We start from the raw sequence: 20,083 nt of genomic DNA on the forward strand, positions 1-20,083 counted from the left end.
GCTTAATTTACGTAACAGCCTTTGGTGAGGGATCTTGTCAAAGGATTTCTGGAAATCCTTTAGGAAGGAGTCTAGTCTGTGAAAGAAGCTTATTGGGACATCTCTGAGAGTGAGATTTACCTGTATTCAGTTTCCTACTGTATTAGGCTTAGATTTGCATGTTTTGTTTCATTTTGCTTGGTAATTTACTTTGTTCTGTCTGTTATTACTTGGAACCACTTAAATCCTACTTTTTATATTTAATAAAATCACTTTTGCTTATTAATTAACCCAGTGCAAGTAATTAATACCTGGTGGAGCAAACAGCTGGGCGTACCTCTCTATCAGTGTTATAGAGGGTGGACAAGTTATAAGTTTTATACAGGGTAAAATGGATTTATTTGGAGTTTAGGCTCCCAGAAAGACTGAATAATGGGTGCTGGGAAAGTCCCTGTTAACTTAGAAACCCCTGGGCTAAGTGAATCTTAGTTTCTGTGCACTGCAGGGAGGCATGGCCCAACCTTTTGGTCTGTGCTGTAGCTGACTGGAGTGTCTAACTCAGCAAGACGGGAGTGGAGGGAAGCCTTCTCTGGCAGGCGGTTTGCTCTCAGTGGTATCCCAGCACATCTAGTGACAGTCTTGAGGGAGTTTCTGTGACCTAACCCGTCATAGTCATCTGGATCCCTTTCTGGACCAGTCTATATTTTGGGATCTGGAGGACGAAAGCCCAAGAGCGTCATGGTGAATCCCAGCATTCCAGGAGATGGTTTGTGGGTCTCCTGCCCTCCACCTGTCCCTCGCTCCTCGTGAGTTATTCCCAGATACACAAAGTCAAGGAAGGGATGGCAACCTCATCCCAATGACATTCACCAGCCATAGCGTGTTTCAGTGCTTTCAGCTATAAAAGTTCCCTCCCATTCTATGGCCATTTCAGCTCATTGTCAAGCTAACCCGGGCCTCTAACACAGGCTCTGCAGACCCCTGAGCTGTGTTCCTTTAGCGTAACCAATCCCAATTGTCCCTGCTCTTTATCTCTGGCTTTGTCGGACTTTCCCAAGCAATTTCCTAAGCACAAGCCAGGCTGCTTCTTATCACAGGCTGGCTCTTCAGCCAGGCTCTCCCCCTTGATCAGTGGTTCATTGCTTGCTGGTGGTGGCATCTGTAGAAGTAAGTGGAAGAGACAGAGCCTGGCAAAATGTCTCTCCTTTTTATCACGTTCTTTCTTCCCTTTTGGCTTTGCCTCCCGCCCCCGACTTCAGAGTCAGGTGAGAATTACCTCATCATAGTCCCAAACTGTTCAAAGGAAGGGGGTGACTCCCTCGAGGGTTTAACAGATTATTTTGTTGCTGCCTAAGCCAGTGTCCCTTGTTTCTGTGAGGCTGGGCTGGGTTTGTCCCATACATGCCCTGATGAGGTGTGAACTGCCTCTCTGTTCTTGGAGAGCTTTGCCTGGGCCTCTGCTCCTGGAGAGTTTTTGCCTGGGCTTTTTTTAAGCCATGAAGACACATTTTCAGGCTCATAACTATTTACGTGAAATTACAATTTACTCTGAGGCGCAGAGCATCACGCAGGTGGCTCATTAAATGTTGTGTCCCTGCCCCAGAGAGGCTGTCTGGTAATCCCCTCCCTGCAGGCATTGGGCATGGGGAACTGAATTCCAGGAATCCAGGGAAGCGCAGTGTGTGTTGGTGACGCCCAGAGAGGCAGATCGGGGGAAGGTGGAGGGAATGCCCAGCTCTACTTGTTATAACCTGGTTCCTCTGAGAGCCTCTCATGTTGCAGAGGATCCCTCACAGAAATCTCCAGCTCCATCCACCCTACAGGGAGACACCCAGACAGGGACAGGGACTTCAAACACAACTCCTAACTGTAAGTATCTTCCTCATGACCAGCCAGCCCAGGGCTGGGCTACCAGGGGCCTATGGATCAGGACTGAGGGGCACCGGCAAAGCTGGGGGGCGGGGGTTGCTCAGGGCTGGGATAGGATCAGGCTATGGATCAGGATTGCAGTGCACCGGCAGAGATGGTGTTGATGTGAAGTCCAGGTCTAGGATAGCAGAGGGCTGCGGGTCAGGACTAAGGGGCACCTGAAAAGCTGGGGGAGGGGAGGGCTGAGCCCACGGCTGGGATAGCAAGGAGCTATGGGTCAGGATTGCAGTGCACTGGCAGAAATGGGGGTGGTGCAGAACCCAGGGCTGGGCTAGGAGGCAGCTTCAGGTTGGATTGAGGGAACTTTGGTGCATTGTTTTCTTTTGAGCTCTATTCATGGACTCCTGGCTGGGCACAGAGTTATACATCAGGATCTCTTTCTTATTTCCACACCTCTGTATCCCCACGCAGGGCAGCCCTTCGTATGTATGGGGTGAGATGGAGGAGACATGGCCCAGTCACACAGATCAACAGTGGTAAGTGGGATCCTGTGTGAGGCAGAATCCTCCCAGGGCAGGACCCTGGGATTTGCCTTCCTCTCCTTCCCACAGGACAATGTCACCTGCTGGAGACAGGCCTGCAGGGCACATCTAGGAGACTTCACTGCAGGCATCTCCCAGATCTGCCCAACGCCTGTTCCAGGTGCCTGGTCACTGTTGGAACCAGGGGGCCTTCAAGCATCAAAGATTCACAAAAGATCAGATGAGCTAATGTCAAATGTCCCTAGCTCCATTCGTGTTAATGGCTGAGACCCCAGCTGGTTTTAATGGGCCATAGGTCCATTGGGGTGAGTGAAGATGGGTTGTTGCCCTGAGGGATTCACTCCTGGTGTCACTGAAAAGTTTACTCCTTGATAGAAACAAAGAGGTCCCGTGATGTCTCCCAGTCCAACCCCACATACACATCATCTTCTCAAGGTGCCTTGAGCCTTCTGCCATCTGCTCCCTTCCCCCTTTCTCCCCACCCCAGGGCTCCAGGCAAGTCACTGGATCATTGGTCCCTCGGAAGAACTCCCCCGGCACAGACATCTTCCGCAATGACAATGGAGACTGCATCGTCCACTCCGACCTGGGCTGCTACCTGCAGACGAAAGATTTACTTGAGAAGGGGCGCAACATCCAGATCCAGAAACTTCACTCCTCGTGTGAAGGTGGGGATACTATGTAGGCTGCGTTGGGGAACCTAATATCTACATCCTCAAAGGCGGCCCCTACCGGGTGGTGACGAACCTGAGCATGGATGAGAACCCCCAGGTCTTTGACTTGAATCCCAGGTGCTGCGGCAGGGAGCATTATGGAAGGACGGGTTTGGGATTCTTCATCATTTTCCAAAACCAGGGTGAAATCTGGTGGGTGAATGATTTGAGGAAAGCTGCAGATGAACAAACCTCCGTCCTCCACCTCAAATGCTGCAAGGGGCTCTACTACTTCGGGATCCAGGAATTGGTAACCCTGATCAAGGTGGATGAGAAGTGAGGGGCTCAGTTCTACCTGTACAATGAGATTAGCTCTGCCAACCTCACCTCCTTCTATTCCATCCACCCCAACATACTCCACTTCTTTCCCGGGGGTGGGGCTGACCCTCACAAAAAGCACCTCAGTCGGGGGCTGGGAATGCCTCAAGGCCCTCCACAATGATTCCGACTCCTCCGTCACCTGGTCCGACAAGGTCATCTGCAGGATCGGCTACACCAAGCAGCAGATGTCCAGCATTGAGCATAACTGGAACATTTCTGCTGAGATGTCTCTTGGGACTGGAGAGCTCATCAAGCTCATCAGCCAGCTCCAGTTCTCCCTCAGGGCTGAGTACGGTGGGAGAAGCATCCACACGGAGCAGGAGGACTGGACCGAAGCCCGAGAAGAAGATGAGTCAATCCAGGTGACCCCGGAGCCAGAAAAGAACCTGTACATCTGGCAGTACCGTCTTGGCATAGGCCAAGAGCCCATCTTGTTCTGCAGGGACGTCCACTTCACCAAAGAAAACAACCCACCCGACCGCATCCCACTGGCTCCAGCCCCCTAAGCTCCCATGAGGATGGAGAATGCAGCACCATGATGATATTCTGGATGTGCCCTTGTGAGCTTTGTTGTCCTAGTATTGCTTCTTCAGATCTTTCCCAAAACTGTCCAAAATTTCTCCCACCTCTTCCTGGTCTGGCAAAAAATTTCTCCTCCTAGTCCGACAAAAAAGTGCCCCCAAACTGAAAAATGTTTTATTTGTAACCAAGCATTTTCAGGTTTTCTGGCTCCCAAAAAGACACAGTTTTTGAGGGAAGCCAACACTTGCGGTAAATATTTTGTTTTTGCAAAAATAAATAAAATAAATAAATAAATCCAGTTTTCCAGCAAAACCAAAGATACAACCAGCTTTCATTATGACCATACACAGCCTGCCTAACCTTCTCCACCAGCCTCTTCTCCTTTTTCCATTTTCCTTCCTCCACCTCCTTCACAGCCTTTCCCAAACCTCCCTCCAAATCTCACCTGTAATGTCGGTGATTGAATGGCATGTTCTCTCTCCAATTGTTACTGTTAGTCACAGCCTATAGTTTGCTTTGAGCTCCCTCACAGTCAACAGTTTGGTAGAAACCAGAGGAATCCCTGAAGTGTTGTAAGTGAGAACAGGAGTCAATACTATGGATTTGCCAAGGTGCCAGAGTAGATCTGAAAGCTGAAATCTAGCAAACTGGATTTGCAGTCCATGTCTGAATGACATTTAATAATGAGAACCCTGTATTATTGAATCCAGCGAGCGTTAGTGTTCTCATTTGAATGCTAAACTCGTCTCTGGTCTAATTCTACCCTGGACAGTACTTCTACAATCAACAAGGTATATAATCATCAGCTTTACAGATCAAAGATTAGATACACCAGTTATCATAGGGATGTACCAAACTCAAACTACTCACAGTCTTGCATTCAGTGGCCATAGAGAGACCAGTGTTAGGGACCAACACTTATGCCACAGACCAACCAACCAGTCAGATTTCTTACTTCATTTATTTTATAGTCATTTGTTCTTCCGTATCTTGCATATATTCCCCACTCTTCAAGTAGGTCTCTACTGCACTATGTATGAAGGCACGCTAGTAATGTGGTCCTAACTGTATCTAGTGTTTGGTTTCAAAGGGACTAGTTTTACTATCAAAAGCAGTTGCTTAAATTTCTTGTAGGACGTTCTCTTAGGCCATTGACTTGAATGGTCGAAGCAGAAACATCCAAGTTAAAATCCAAGATGTGGTTCCTTGGGGACATGCTAGGAAGTGCACATGCAAAAGGGGAACTTTCAGACACTGCATTAAAGAAACACCTAGAGATGAAATCTCTGACAGGAAGTTTCACCACTTCTTCTCAGCCTGGTAAGCCTGAGACAGGAGAGAGCGGGACATATGGTTTGTCCTTGTGTCTGGTAGAACTTCTCAGTTCCCTAGCTTCACTGGTGGCTTCAGCAAAACTCTAAAGTTCACCATTCTGATGCTGTTTTGGGGTTCATTGGAGGATGACAATTCTCTTATTTTCTATTGGACACTTACCAAGACTCACAGATTTCTGGTCTTACTTTCTCTGCTGCTTCTGTCACTGCCAGTAGATGGAGACGGTGCATCAACATTGTCTCATTTTTCACTCATCTGAGGCTCTTTATGATTTAGTCATTTCTAACACTGCATTTCTGTATTAAACCAGCCTGTTCTTTGGGTCCCCCCCCCACTCTTTTAAAGCAATTTCTTTTAATGTTTCAAAGTGACACACACATTTGGTGCCTCTGTCTTTCAATATTCATTTTTCTTCTTGGGCCAGACAATTCCTATCACTTCCAAGGGGGCAACAATCAGTTTGAAAGAAAACAAACACAAGCTTGTATAGTTCCTCTAAACTAGTGGACACGGGGCCAGATTTTAAAAGGTATTTAGGTGCCTGGGGGGTGGAGGGTGATGCTTGGTGCTACTGTGGTGGGAGCCATGGTTTGACTCAGACCTCGGACCCTTGATCCTTTTCAACTGCTCCCTTCCCCTGACCTGGGAGAGGGACGTGGATCAGGGTGACCAGATTCCCCCCCCCCCCCCATCTGTGACAGCACCACTTCCCACAGACATCCGGATTGAGAGCAGGGGCATAAAGACATCTGAGGAAAGTACACCAAACAATGATTATCAATAGCTGACAAAGCCATGTTAGATAGAGTAGAGCTTTGAAATGCAAACCTGTATTGTTAGAGAATTAGCGGTAAATATTAATTGTGTTTGTGTGTTTACCTATATCTTGTTAGAGGTTAACAATGTTACCAGAAGGTTCCTGTCCGTTACTATGTTCTAGAGTCAGAGATCAAAAGGGAATATTAACATTTAGATGAAACTTGGGTGTAAGAATATCATTGTCTATATTTCTGTTTGAAGTTTGTAGTAAACTGTCTATGAACTGCTTACTGGAGAATTACCTTATGCTGATGTATGCGACTAATTGCCTGTGCACACATAGGAAATTGGAGGTTTTACTTCAAAGCCACAATGATCACCTACTATCACCCATGGAATCCCTGCTGTCAAGAGCCTTTCAGAGATCTATAAAAAGAACTCTAGGAACTGATCCTGAATCTCAGGCCTACTCAAGCTTTGTCAGGGGAAGTTTGAGTGGCAAGACTGAGGTCTCCAGCTCCCGCCTGGATCACCCTGATATTGGCCATGAACAAGCTACATGGACTATAACCCATGGAACTAATTCTGAAAGAACTTTTTGTAACTCTAAAGCTCAACATCTCTACCCTGATATTGACCTAAGGGCTCTATTCATATCTGTAAGTGTAACAATCTTTTAACCAATGCTCGCTCTCTCCTTTTTTAATAAATCTTAGTGTAGTTAATATGAACTGGATGTAAGCGTATATACGGGTAAGATCTGAAATATTCGTTGATGTGGTGGGTGATGTGTCCAGTCCTTTGGGATTGGTAGACATATATATCTCTTAACAAGATTTTTAAGAATCCTCATCATATTTGACATGGCTGGTTGGGTGGGAGCCCAGGGCTGGGTACTTTAAGGGAGCTGTGTTTGGCTTCTGGGTAACAATTAAGGTATCATAGGAGCTGTTTTGTCGCTAGCTTGGTGAATCTATTTGAATAAACACCAGTTTTGGGGATCGTCTTCCCCATTCTTTGCAATTTGCTCCAATCGAGAAATCTCAGTATGCCTTCCCCCCCAGGCACTAATATCAGAGTATAAAAGGGAGGTCACAGACAGGGTGTCTGTGTCTGGCTGAGGATGGGAGTGGAAAGTCCCCCCCCACTGCGCTAAGTCCATTGTCACAGGCGCACATGTGTTCAAGTACTTATAGCATGTATACGGCACTGAGGCCTGGTCTACAGTGTGTGTGGGGTATATCTAAGTTACGCAACATCAGTTATGCGAATAACGTAGCTGAAGTCGATGTACTTAGATCTACTCACCCCGGTGTCGTCACTGCCGTAGATGGACGGCTGACGCTCTCCCGTCGACTCTGCCTACGCTTCTCGCTCCAGTGGAGTATCGGAGTCAACAGGAGAGCGCCTGGCGGTCAATTTACCGTATTGCCTGTTCACTAGACACAATAAATCGACCCCTGCTGGATCGATTGCTCCAGAAGCAAGTGTAGAGATGCCGTAATACTGTTCTTTGTGGGCAATAAACCTGGTGGAGCACCTACGCCACTGAACCCAGTCCGTGTTCTTCTTGGGTAGTTCGAGTGAAGTCTGCTGTACGGGATACCTGGCCAGAGCCAGTGCAGCACACATGCAAAAAACACACGCAGCCATCAACTGACAACACTGGTGAGCCCGACAGTTAATCTGGTAAGTAGGTGAATTGTCCTCTGCAGGAATCATGACCTAACATGGCAGAAAGCTACTTGCTTCAGATTTAGAGTCTCTAGGAACACATAAGTACCAAAGGATGTGACAAGATTCAGTCTGTTTTAAACGTTTTATTAAAGTTGCAGTTGAAGTTATGATTACCCAAGCATACAGAAATCCTATAAAGACCTAAGCACAAGCCTCAGATATAGATATATTCACATCCTTAAGGATATTCTTAAGGTGTGATGGCTGCCTGGCCAGTGGGTTGCCAGTAGAGGGATGGTTCCTGCTCAGGCGATGGAGCAGCCCGGAAGGGGACGGGGATGGTCCCCGGATCTCACCAGCACTGGGAGTGGAGACGTGGCCGTGTGCTCCTCTCCAAGGCACTGTGCCTCCAGGTGGTGTGGGGGAACCTTGCCCAGGCCGGAGATCCGCTCATTCCACCCTCTAACGGGAAGTTGTAGCTAAAGGGGAGGGGAAGCGGCCGGCCGGCTCCTCCTCCCAAATGCACAGCCATTAAAGGGCGGGGATGAGTTTCCTTTGGTGAGGGGCAGGACGCTTGGGTTCTCTCCCAGACTGGGAGAATGGATGGTCTAGTGCAGGGGTCGACAACCTTTCAGAAGTGGTGTGTTGAGTCTTCATTTATTCAATTTAATTTAAGGTTTCATGTGCCAGTAATACATTTTAATGTTTTTAGAAGGTCTCTCTCTATAAGTCTATATATTATATAACTATTGTTGTATGTAAAGTAAACAAGGTTTTCAAAATGTTTAAGAAGTTTCATTTAAAATTAAATTAAAATGCTGATCTTACACCGCCAGGCTGCTCAGCCCACTGCCGGCCTGGGGTTCCATTCACCTAGGCCAGCAGCCGGCTTAGTGGGGCCTGCGGCCAGGACCCCGGCTGGCAAGGGTCCGGCAGCCAGAACCCCAGACCGGCAGCGGGCTAAGCGGGACTGGTGGCCGGGATCCCAGACCGGCTGTGGGCTGAGTTGCTCAGCCCACTGCTCCTCAGGGGTTCCATCCACCAGCTCCTGCCAGCCAAGGTCCCGTCTGCCAGCCCCACTCATCCCGCTGCCGGTCTGGGGTCCCGGCCCTGCCCACATACAGAGGGTACCTACCTTCTCCCTGGTTTTAGCCCATTCTCTTCCTCTCTCTCTGCACTGAGCTGAGGGTAGCAGTGCACTGAGCACAGGGCTGGGGGTTGGGGTGCAGGATCTGGCCAGGAGCTAGAATGAGGGAGGGGGCTCAGGGTTGGGGCAGGAGGTTTGGGTGTGGAGCGCTTACCTGGGCAGCGCCCATTTGGTGTGAGGCTGCAGGTGGGAATGTGGGGTGTGTGTGTGCAGGAGCTTCCATTTGGTGCTCACTGTGGGGGTAGGGAGTGTGAGAGTCAGGGCATGGGGGCTGGGTATATGTGGGGTGCAGGAATCAGGGCAGGGGTGTGGGGAGTGGGGGCGTTCAGGAGTCAGGGCAGATGGCTGGGTATGTGTGGTGGGTGCCGGAGTCAGGGCTGGGGTCATGGGGGGATGCGGGGGTCAGGGCAGGAGGCTGGGTGTGTGTGGGGGGTTCAGGAGTCAGGGCAGGGGCCTGAGGGATGTGTGTGGGGGGTGCAGGGCTCAGGGCAGGGGGTGTGGGCTGGAGTTGTGGGATGCTCCCAGCCCCTGCCCTGAGCAGCTCACAGCAGGGGGCTGGAGGGGCTATGCCCTGATTCCCCCCACCTTCCCAAGGCCCCGGCCTTGCCTCTTCTCCGGAGCAGCGAGCACGGCTGCGGCTATGATTCCAGTTCCGGCCCTGCTTCTCCCCGTCCCTCTCCAGGGCCATCAGCTGTTCTGTCGCACGGAGGGAGAGGAAGAGGGGCAGGAACCCAGCACATGGGGGGAAGAGGCAGGGGAGGGGGGAGCTTGGCAGCTGGTGGAGGCTGCCAGCAGGACCAAGCTTCTGCCCCCTGCCCCCGCAGGAGAGAGCGGTGGCAGGGGGCGGAGAACAGCAGGCGGGACCAGGCAGGAGTTTTAATGGCACGCTGCTGCCTGCTGGGGTCTCAGCCGCCAGCCCCGCCCAGCCCGCTGCTGGCCTGGGTTTGGCAGTGGGCTGAGCGGGGCTGGCGGCCGGAACCCTTAAAAATTGGCGGCGTGCCATTAAAAACTGGCTCATGTGCTGCCTTTGGCATGTGTGCCATAGGTTACTGACCCCTGGTCTAGTGCTTAGAACAGAGGAGGCTGGTGGCTAGGACTCCTGGGTTCTATCCCCTGCTCCGAGATGGAGGAGTGTCTAATTGCTGGGGGGCAGGACTCATAAGAACGGCTGTACTAGGTCAGACCAAATGAAAGGAAGTTTTTCTTCACACAGCGCACAGTCAACTTGTGGAACTCCTTGCCTGAGGAGGTTGTGAAGGCTAGGACTATAACAGCATTTAAAAGAGAACTGGATAAATTCATGGAGGTTAAGTTCATTAATGGCTATTAGCCAGGATGGGTAAGGAATGGTGTCCCTAGCCTCTGTTTGTCAGAGGGTGGAGATGGATGGCAGGAGAGAGATCACTTCATCATTGCCTGTTAGGTTCACTCCCTCTGGGGCACCTGGCATTGGCCACTGTCGGTAGACAGATACTGGGCTAGATGGACCTTTGGTCTTACCCAGTACGGCCGTTCTTATGTTGTTATGTCCTCTCCTGTCTGGTGGGAAAAAGCAGCGAGTTCAGACCCCCTAGAGCAACCCCCCCCCCGGGCAGAACCAATAAGAATTGGTCCCACAGTGGCTAGAAGGGCCAGGAGTGGACAGAAGTCAATGAGGGCTCAGTGGCCAGCAGCGCCTGCCAGGGGCCAGTTCAGATGGAGCAGGATGTAACCAACTGCATCTGAAGATTCTCCTGTTTGTCAGAGGGTCAGTGACTGTGTCATGGGGCCTTTCCCCTCTAGGGGGCGCTGGCTCCAATCCAGCCCCAGGGTGGGGCGATTGGTAGCTCAGGGAGGTGGCAATGGGACACTGGGCCTTTCCCCTCTAGATGAATGGGGGTGGGGTGTTAAGGAACTAACTCAGTGCAGCTCAACATGCTCCTAGGACTTGCAGCCCTGTACAAAGATGATTATTATCATCCTGGCTCCCTCCTGATTTCCTTCTTTTGCCTCCATTTTTTCCCCTTCTATAGACCCCACCAAGTAGAAAACCAAGGAAATTCAACCCGAACAACTTGGTGAATGCTGAAAAAAAATCAAATCTTTATTCAGGCTTGGCACATTCTTTGTTTTTAGGCAGCAGATTCTACCCCAGAATGATCTCAAAGCTCAATTCAGGCTGTGGATTATAATGAGAGAGGATCAAGAGAACATGTCATGAAATCATCTACCTTGGTAACAAGATTTGGAGAAAAGGAGGGGAATGGGAAGCAGATGAGCCGGGTTTGCTAGCTGGGAGGAGGGCACTGGGAAGCGCTAAGCATTTGAAGGAACTGATTTGATCCCATCGATTTCCAGGAAGCCAACGCTCACACACACACATCAACAATAGCTTCATGGTGCAGGCATTCTCCATCATCATGGATGCTTAGGGGACTGGAGGTAGCGGGATGCGTTCGGGTGGTTTGTCTTCTTTGGTGAAGTGGACGTCCCTGCAGAACAAGACGGGCTTCTGGCCTATGCCGAGCTGGTACTGCCAGATGTACAGTTTCGTTTTGGGCTCCAGGGTCACCTGGATTGACTCCTCTTCTTCACGGGCTTCGTTCCAGTCCTCCTGCTCCGTGCGTACGCTTCTCCCGCCGTACTCGGCTTTGAAGGAGAACTGGAACTGGGTGATGAGCTTGGTGAGCTCTCCGGCCCCGAGGGACATCTCAGCGGAGATGTTCCAGTTGTGCTCAATGGTGGACATCTGCTGCTTGGCATAGCCCACTTTGCAGGTGACCTTGTCAGACCAGGTGATGGAGGAATCGGAGTCATTTTGCAGGGTCTTGATGCACTCCCAGCTGCTGGTTGAGGCGCCCTGGGTGAGGGCCAGCCCCCCAGGGAAGAAGTTCAGCACGTTGGGATGGATGGAGAAGACATCTTTTTCGGAGACGATGTCAAGGAACAAGTAGCACTGAGCTCCCCATTTCTCATCCACCTCGATCTGGCCTTGGAAGTAAACGAACCCAAAGTAGTAGAGCCCCTTGCAGCGATCAGGCTTCAGGGGAGTGTCATGCCCTTGTTCATCAGTGCTCAGGTCAAGGACAGAGCGCATAACCCCCCGCTCTAGGAAGATGATGGAGAAATTGGAACCATAGGTTATGTAGTGGTCCCCACCACGGCAGTTGGGATGCAGCTCATGGACTGTGGCCCCGGCATCTGTGCTCAAGTCCTTCACAACCTGGTAGGAGTCGCCCTTGATGACATAGATGTCGGGGGGGTTCTCACTGTCACTCAGGTAGTGATCCCCTCCCCGGCACGCGGGGTGCAGTCTCCGGATCTCAATGCCAGTCCCCGTCTTTAGTTCCTCTGTCCGCAGGTAGCAGCCCAGGTCGGAGCGGACAATGAAGACTCCCCCTTGATTAAGGAAGACGTCGGTGCCCGGGGCGTCTTTGTGAGGCACCAATGATCCATTGACAGGAGTCCAGTCCTGAGGTGGGGATAGAAGAGGGGAACAGGGAAGGGACGACCTTAGCTTACCTGATCTTTTGTGAATCTTTGATGCTTCAAGAACCCACAATTTCAATATCAACCAGGCACCTGGGACAGGAATTGGAGCAGCCCTGGGAGGTGCCTGCAGTGAATTCTCCTAGATGAGCCCTGCAGCTCTGTCTCCAGGGGGTTTCACTGTCCTTAGAGAGGAAGGGAGGGGAAAGCCCAGCGTTTGCCCCGGCAGGATCCCACCTCACACGGGATCCCACTTACCACTGATGATCTCTCTGACTGGGCCATGTCTCCTCCGTCTGACCCTGTAAGTAGGAAGGGCTGCCCTGCGTGGGGATAAAGAGGTGAGGAAACACCAACAGTTATCCTGATGTATAACTATGTGCCCAGCTACAAGTCCATGAATAGAGCTCACAGAAGAACAAGGTGCCTAATTTCCTCAGTCCCAACTCGCAGTCCCCTGCGAGCCCAGCTCTGGGCTCAGTCCTCGCCACCAGTTCTGCCAGTGCCCCTCAATCCCAACCCGCAGTCCCCTGCTAGCCCAGCCCTGGGGTTCCCCCCCCGACTCCTCCGCAGAGCCAGGAGCCAGGTCCTTCTTCAGCGGCGCAACGGGAGCGGAACCGGAAGCTCCAGTGCGCCCCGTGGGGAGCGCACAAAATGCCGCTCCTGAATCCCAGTGCCCTAGGCAACCGCCTAGGGTCGCCTAATGGAAGCGCCGGCCTTGCGCAGAGCTCCAACCAACACTCCCAAGATCCCACCTGGCAGATGCTCTCAGCTGATGACAGCAACTCTTGGGGATGGGACCAAGCTCCTGGGCTGGACCAACGGGACCTTAGAGAACAGCAAAACAAGCCCTGCAATATTCCTGGTGTAGACAATTATTCAGTTATTGCTTCAACATTTGGCATTTTTGCTGACTAGGCTTATTTTAGCAAAACAAGGTTATCGTTCATTTATTTTGCTTTCTCTTAGCTAATCACTATTTGCTAGGCCTCTGGTTTCTTGACTAAACTTCAGACTTTGGGCCTGTGCAAAATCCATATACCAGGTTGTTACATAAACTGCACATGGATTTTAATCCTTCAGTCTGCTTGGTATATTTAGGGGGGCAGAAAGACATCCTGGAATCCTTCACCTGGGAAGTAAACAGACAGTGAATTTGCATCCCAAAAAGGGATCTCAAATGGGCTTGGTTGAAGAAGATGACTCTGGGGAAGAGATGTTTCTCTAGCGTGGAGGAGAACTTGTGAGTTACGTTTGGTCTCTAGAAAGCATGTGATGATGTCTACTTTATGTGTACTTTTTTCCCCCGTCTCTCTCGCTGTTTTTGATTTGAATCTCTTTCTTGAACAAAGTTCCTTGGGTTTTATAACTGAACCCAAGTAGGGTGCATGATACGGGGTGGGGGCTCAGGTAAAACAGGTGAAATGGGAGGTAAAACACCGATCCTCTGGGCTGCCCGAAGATTGGGATTTTTGTGGGAATCCCATCATCAGGGTTTGGCAGTGGTAGGAAGCCAACAACCACTTGATATAGGCAAGACCTCCTCTCTGCGGAGGCAGGGGGTACTGGGGTGACAAATGGGGCCACCCATTTCCTGTCCCAGGTGTCATTCTCAGGGAACCCAGGCCTGTTTGGGGTGACAAACCTTCACTCGGCATTAAGATTTTTGTTTTGTTTTGCCATTGAACACCTTAGTTCTTTTGAACAGTAGAAGAGATCTTGTTCATAGGAGTTAGCAATCAACTAAACTGCGGTACATATCGTGTCCTGCAATTTGCATATTGAGCCACCCAGCCCCACCTGCATCAGCTGGGCCCCACCAGCCCTGTTTCTGCACACCTCCCCAGCCATGCCCCTGATCTTTTCACTGTATCCCCCACTCCAACCTGGCACACCTGCTACTAGTGTACCCAGCTCCCCACCCCTCAGCGCATGCAGGCAATGCTTCTCCCACGGTTTAGGCACTGGTGGATTCCCCAGGTTTAGGAAGCTTCCAGTGCTCCTGGACGACAACACAGTGTCTGACAGATCACAACCTCTTAACTCACAGCTTAAGATGCTGCAGGGCAAGCAAAATGTAATGCCAATGCAGGCCAGCTTGGCACATGCAGATCAGCCTGTTGTCAGGAATCCCCCACTCATGGGCCAATCCTCCCTCTCCTGCAAGTTTCTGCTACCTTATGACCCAGGAATTGGCCACAATACACATGCTGGCTACCCCGATCAGCACATGCATTTCTTTCCCCACAGTGGTCAAGGTGCCTGCATTCTCAGCTCCAAACCTCCACATTGTGTGACCTTAGGAGCACTGCATTAATGTGCCTTGAGATGAGGACGTAACTTCTGCCCGGTTAGTAAAATACAGATTTTCACACATAACTGATCCAAGGCTTCCCAACCCCCTGTCCTCATTTGTGACCCCCATCCACAGCAACAACCCTTCTCCCTATATCTGTGACCTCCATTCCCACCCTCCTCCACCATCTCCAAAGTCACAGATATAACAGCTGTTGTGGGGAACGGCTGAGGATTAGTTTTCTGTGCTCACAGAAAACTTCCCCATAAAATAATCACATGTTGTAACAGACAATTGGAACAAGCTACAGGAGTTATTCAATCTTTATTGTGCTGGTGGGGAGGGAGGCTTCCTGTGAAGCAGTGAGCAGGACTGGACAGGGACAGCTGATTTGTCTTTATTGAAGTTTGCTCAGTTTGTGGGTCTGGCTGGGTTTCCTCTCAGGGGTCACCTGTCAGAGCAGCAAAGAGCTCAGTGCAGGAAGGGGCGGCTGTGCCCTTTTCGGCTCTCTGGGTCCTGGCCCCAGACCCCACTCCGTAGAGCAGCCATCCTGCCCCTCCAGGGAAATGGCTCTTTGGGCCAAACCTGCCTTGGTCTCCTTCTGGCTCCTGTCTCTCTCCCCTGTCACCTTGGCTGGTAAGTGCCCCCTGCAGCACAGTGCCCCCGCCTGAGCCCCTGCCCCCTCCCTGCAGCACAGAGCCCTCTAGCACTGCACTGGGTCCCTGGGGGCAGCATTAACGGGCAGGGGAGAGCGCCCCCTGGTGACCCCCCCCTGCAGCTCTTGGTCTCCCAGCCCATACCAAGCCAGCCTGGCCCTGCTTAGCATGAGATCCCAGGGGCTCCGTGCTGAGGCCAGGTGGGGTTGTGGCAGTGGGAAACCACCCACAGCTGTGATCCCCATTGCCCCCTGTTGTACGGTCCTTGGTGGGCTGGGTGGCCCAATGGTTACCATCCCCTCACTGGGGGGAGAGTTGTGCTAGTCGAGCCCCGATGCACTCAGTCCTCCAGGCTCCAACCCAGAGCCTTAGGAGGGTCAGCAGCATTGACCCCTTGGGCAGGGGGGGAGTTTGTGGACCCTCTGCATTACCCTCCCTGCATCACTTCGCACCACGTCTCTCTCTGCTTCCAGCCCCAGATACTGAGAGAGACAATATAAAAGGAAACCAAACCTCAGCCCCAACCGGGCTCAGCACACAGTCCCCGACGTCTCAGCCAGGCTTCTCCGACTCCTTTCGCAGGAGCCTGCAGGGTAGGTCTGTGCCTCCCAACCTCCCGCTTCTGAGCCGGGCTGCTCCCTTTTCAACCCTGTCTCCAGCTGCAGCGGGCTCTGCTGGGTCGGGGGCGGGCCTAGCTGGGCCCAATATAGTCTTTTAACCCCTTCCATCCCAGTGTGGGGTTTGTATATCAGATCCTCCACCCCGCCCCACACGCGCACACACCCTCACTTCAGGGGGCCAGGAGCGAGCCAGGTCTCCAGATGGAACAATTCCTGCTTGGGCTTCCCCTGCAGGGGGCCGTAAGGGACCGTATCGCCCGGTGCAGACACAGCCGCGGACCCTCAACTCTGCTCCAGCCACGGCTAAGCTGGCAGGAGGCGCCTCGACCTTTGTGGCACTTTCTCTCCCAGGCCCAGATGCTGAGTGACCAGATGCAGAGCTGGCTGTGCCAGGGCCATCAGTTTGCACTGAGACCACATGGGGCATCCCTGGTGAAGAGAAGATGCTGGGGGTGGGCATGGGTCATGGATAAGGGCACAATAGCTGAGTTCACAGGGTGGGGGGAACCTCTGTTGAACTTCCACCCTGTGCTGTTCCCCACCCTCCAATCACCCCTGTCCCTCAGAGCTCCCAGCCCCTCTACGACCTCCCCCAGTTTCCATTCTCTTTCCTCCCACCCCACCAGGCGGCATCTCAATCAGTCTGCATTTGGGAATTTGTGGCACGTTATGATGCTTGACCTATAATTTTTCATCTTCAGGGAAATTGTTTGGGGATCCCCTAGTCCGAGAATTGTGTCTTCAACTCAGGGCCCAGGGGTTTGGGGATTTTATTACCTGCTGCTTATTAATTCTGTGGAGGGACTTATCACCTTGTGACTATCCGACTTGTGAGTCTTTTGGACTTTACTGAACCCATCAGCTGGTGCACTTAAGATATTGTGGTCACAGGTCATCAAGGGCCCCTACAAAGTATTCATAACAACGGGAAACTAATTTTACATTTGCTATATCAGGTCATGTGACGGGAATTTCACGGGTATGATCAGTGTGGGCACTGGTGACCCTGAGCAGACAGTTTTGTAATGTTATATTTATCTCTTGTTTAATAGAATTACTGTGTTGAATATATATTGTGTGTTTGTGTTATTTCTGGGGAGTGTCCAACTATCTGGCAAGTAAGTGGGGGTTATCCTGAGCTTAGAATTTTTCTCCCAAGCTGCCCTGGTGCTGCTGCCCGGAAGTAGTGAGGGGGGTGGAGGCACCACCACATAAATTCAAAGGGGAAGAAAATAAAAAAGTTACATCCTGCTGAGTGGGAATCAGGATCCAGACCAACCCAGGCCTGTCCATCAAAACGTGTAAGGAGACTGGTGCTAAAGGAGATAACTGGGTGGAGGGGAGGGGGGCCCACATACAAAAGTGAAAAGCTCTTAATAGTATTCTGAGCTGTTGCTTTACAAAATATGATACTGAAGATGCTAATTCTGGCTGAAAGCCTTGCTCATGTAATAGATCGAATACGTCTGCTGTTCGCTTCTGTTGAAATGCGTGGTTATGTACCCACAGCATCTCTCTGTCAGCTTGCTTCCAGAGCGACACACCAGTCCAAAAATCTCAGCCACCGAGCCGATTCCTCCAAACTGCCTTTGGTTTCGTTGCTGCTCCACCTTGGCAGGTTCACGCAATTTAAAAGTTTCCTTATTTGTCCATAACGTCTCTCAATAGCTTGGAACCATTTTTGACCAAACCCCACTGACTGGGTCATGTTAATAAACTAAACATTGTGAAACAATCTTTTCAATAGATGTAGCTCTACGCTACTTGTCGGATTTGTTTTTAATCAAGGGCATTTCAATCTTTTATACAATTGCTTAGTTTTAATAGAATTATTCTTTTTCCATTTTCAAATCACTATCGTATAGGTTTTTTCTTGCTAACAACATTTACTTGTCACCACGGCTAAACAGAACTTTTGGATGAGGATGTTAATGGTGACACTCCATTTATATATTCACTGATCTGTCTTGGGCTGGGTTGGTTTTTGTGTCCAAAGCACACAGCCATGTGAAAAAGAAAACACAAGCTATTGTGGCTCCTTCTTGGAGCCTCTTTGGGTTTTAATTAAATAGCATGTCTTAATGACAGTTGTTTTATCCATTGCGATAAACACTCCATTTTCACGAGAATGCACCTTCCTTCCATAAAGTAACCCTTACCCTTTATGTGCCATAAAATCACGTTCGCCGATGTAGGGTCTGGATGAGCTCCCGCCTGACATCTAGTGGTGAGCTGGGGAAGAGGACTTCAGGAGCCAACCTTGTTTGCATGGGCACACCCACCCTGCCTAGGTGCTCAGCATGATGGGGATATGATGACTTTCGGCTGGTGTTGGATCACAAGTCACTTTGTAATTGGGGGCAGGGGTACTAAAGGGTTGTTGTCCTTGTTGTGCTAATCAAGGGCAGCAGAACTGTACTTGTACCCTGTGTGACACTCTGTACCTCAAAGTAGCATCCTGAAACCCTCATATTCACCACTGTCAGACAATTATGATGTGTTGTAAAAATATGCCTTGTGAGGTATCATTTTAGAAGTCTTGATCTCTTGAACATTATTATCCTCTTGCATTAGATGTGCTATTCTTGTGTGAAGTTATGAAGCCTTGCTATACGTATTACTAAAATATGTTGTGCGGTTCGAAACACCCACTACCAGTCTTTCAGTTGTAAGGAAATAGTAGCCATCAATAGCCAAATGGGCATTAATGGCTAATCAACTCCCAATCCACTATGCCAGAGACTTCTCAGAGAAGGCATATGTGCCCTGGGGCTAACTAACACTCATCACAGCAAAGATCTTTTTAGCAGCTGGAAGAAAGTCTAAAAGAGGGATAGTGACATTATCACTTGGCCTCTTCCCCGCCCCCGCCCCCATCTCAACACCTGGAAGCAGGTACTAGAGATGTAAAAAACGTGTAAAAACAGTAACCGTGTAAAAGATCAAAATTCTATTGGTTACATGGTTAAACATTTACTCGGGGATGTAGGGGTGCAGGAGGGACCCCCATGTCCAGGGGCCTTGCTGTTGGCCCTATGTCTGGGGATCCCCGCTGCCAGCCCCATGGCTGAGGCTCTGCTGTTGGCAGGCATCCTGGCACACCAGGGGTTCCGGCTGCCACTGCACCTGGCGCTCTGCTGCCGTCCAGCATCCCTGCTTGCCTGGGGTCCTGGCTGCCAGCCTGTGCCCAAGGTCCTGGTTACTACCATGCCTGGGGCTCTACTGCCACCTGGCATCCTGGCGTGCCTGGGATCCTGACTGCTGGCCCCACGCTCAGGGATCCCAGCTGCTGGCCTATGCCTGGGAGTCCAGGTGTCAGCCCCACGCCCGGGAATCCCCACTGCCAACCACGCACCTGGGGCTCTGCTCAGGGGTGGCTGGTTTGTATAATTTGTATAATCTGGTGATGTCCAGAATGGGTTCAAGTCCTGCCCCCGCCCAGGCTCTGGGAGGGAGTTTGGGTGCAGGAGGGGGTTTGCAGTGCAGGCTCTGGAAGGAAGTTTAGGTGTGGGAGAGGTGCAGGCTCTAGGACAGAGTTTGGGTGCAGGGTGCAGGCAGGGCCACTGAGAGCGGGTTTGGGCCCCAGTGAAAATTTTTTTTCAGGCCCCCAGCAAGGGCGGACTGGCTAAAGAGGGCTGCCGGCGGGGGGGAGCCGGGCCCCCTTCCGAACCGCCAGGTTCTGGTAATTTGTACCGGCTTCCCACCCCCATCCCTGGGTGCAGGCTCTGGGCTGGGGCAGAGGGTTGGGGTGTAGGGGGTGGTGCAGGGCAGGGAGGCTGGGCCAGGGATGAGGCATTTGGGGTGCAACAGGCAGGATGCCCCGGGGCTGGGACAGGGGGTCCAGAGAGGAGGACTCCCCCCAGGCCTGTCCCCACTGGAAGCAGCGAGCTCTGGGGGAGGGGGCTCCGCCCCACCCCAGCCCCTCCAGACTGCTGCTCAGGGAGGTCCAGCCAGAGTCGCTTGCCGGGGGGATGGGGGGGGGGCTGCCAGGCGCCTCCTCCCCTTCTCCCCCCGCAGGCGCAGCACCCGCCGCAGCCTGCCCCGGCGCTGCTCCCGTGTAGCCGGCGGCAGCAGCAGGCGGGCAGGGTGCGCAGCGCGGGGCTGCGGGGCAGGCAGGGAGCAGCGCGGGGCGAGGCGGGCGGGGGCGGCAGACGGGGCCGGGGGACTGACCCGCCCGGA

The 20,083-nt window shown here is 51.6% G+C and overlaps 1 protein-coding gene across 2 annotated transcripts; it reads right to left on the reverse strand.

Moving 5' to 3' along the window:
• Nucleotides 1-10,922: 10,922 nt before the first annotated feature.
• LOC120380923 lies at nucleotides 10,923-13,199 on the reverse strand. Of its 2 annotated transcripts, XM_039498841.1 has the most exons (3): nucleotides 13,088-13,199; nucleotides 12,591-12,655; nucleotides 10,923-12,315 (listed from the first exon to the last, which is right to left on the reverse strand). In XM_039498841.1, exons 2-3 carry the CDS (start codon nucleotides 12,615-12,617, stop codon nucleotides 11,272-11,274), a joined length of 1,071 nt encoding a protein of 356 aa, XP_039354775.1. In that variant the 5' UTR covers nucleotides 12,618-12,655; nucleotides 13,088-13,199; the 3' UTR covers nucleotides 10,923-11,271. The 2 variants fall into 2 exon arrangements, with proteins under 2 accessions (XP_039354775.1, XP_039354774.1); XM_039498840.1 differs by lacking the exon at nucleotides 13,088-13,199 and having other exon boundaries at nucleotides 12,591-12,859.
• Nucleotides 13,200-20,083: the final 6,884 nt, after the last annotated feature.

Source organism: Mauremys reevesii, linkage group 13 (genome assembly GCF_016161935.1).
Source record: "Mauremys reevesii isolate NIE-2019 linkage group 13, ASM1616193v1, whole genome shotgun sequence".
Lineage (NCBI taxonomy): Eukaryota > Metazoa > Chordata > Testudines > Geoemydidae > Mauremys > Mauremys reevesii.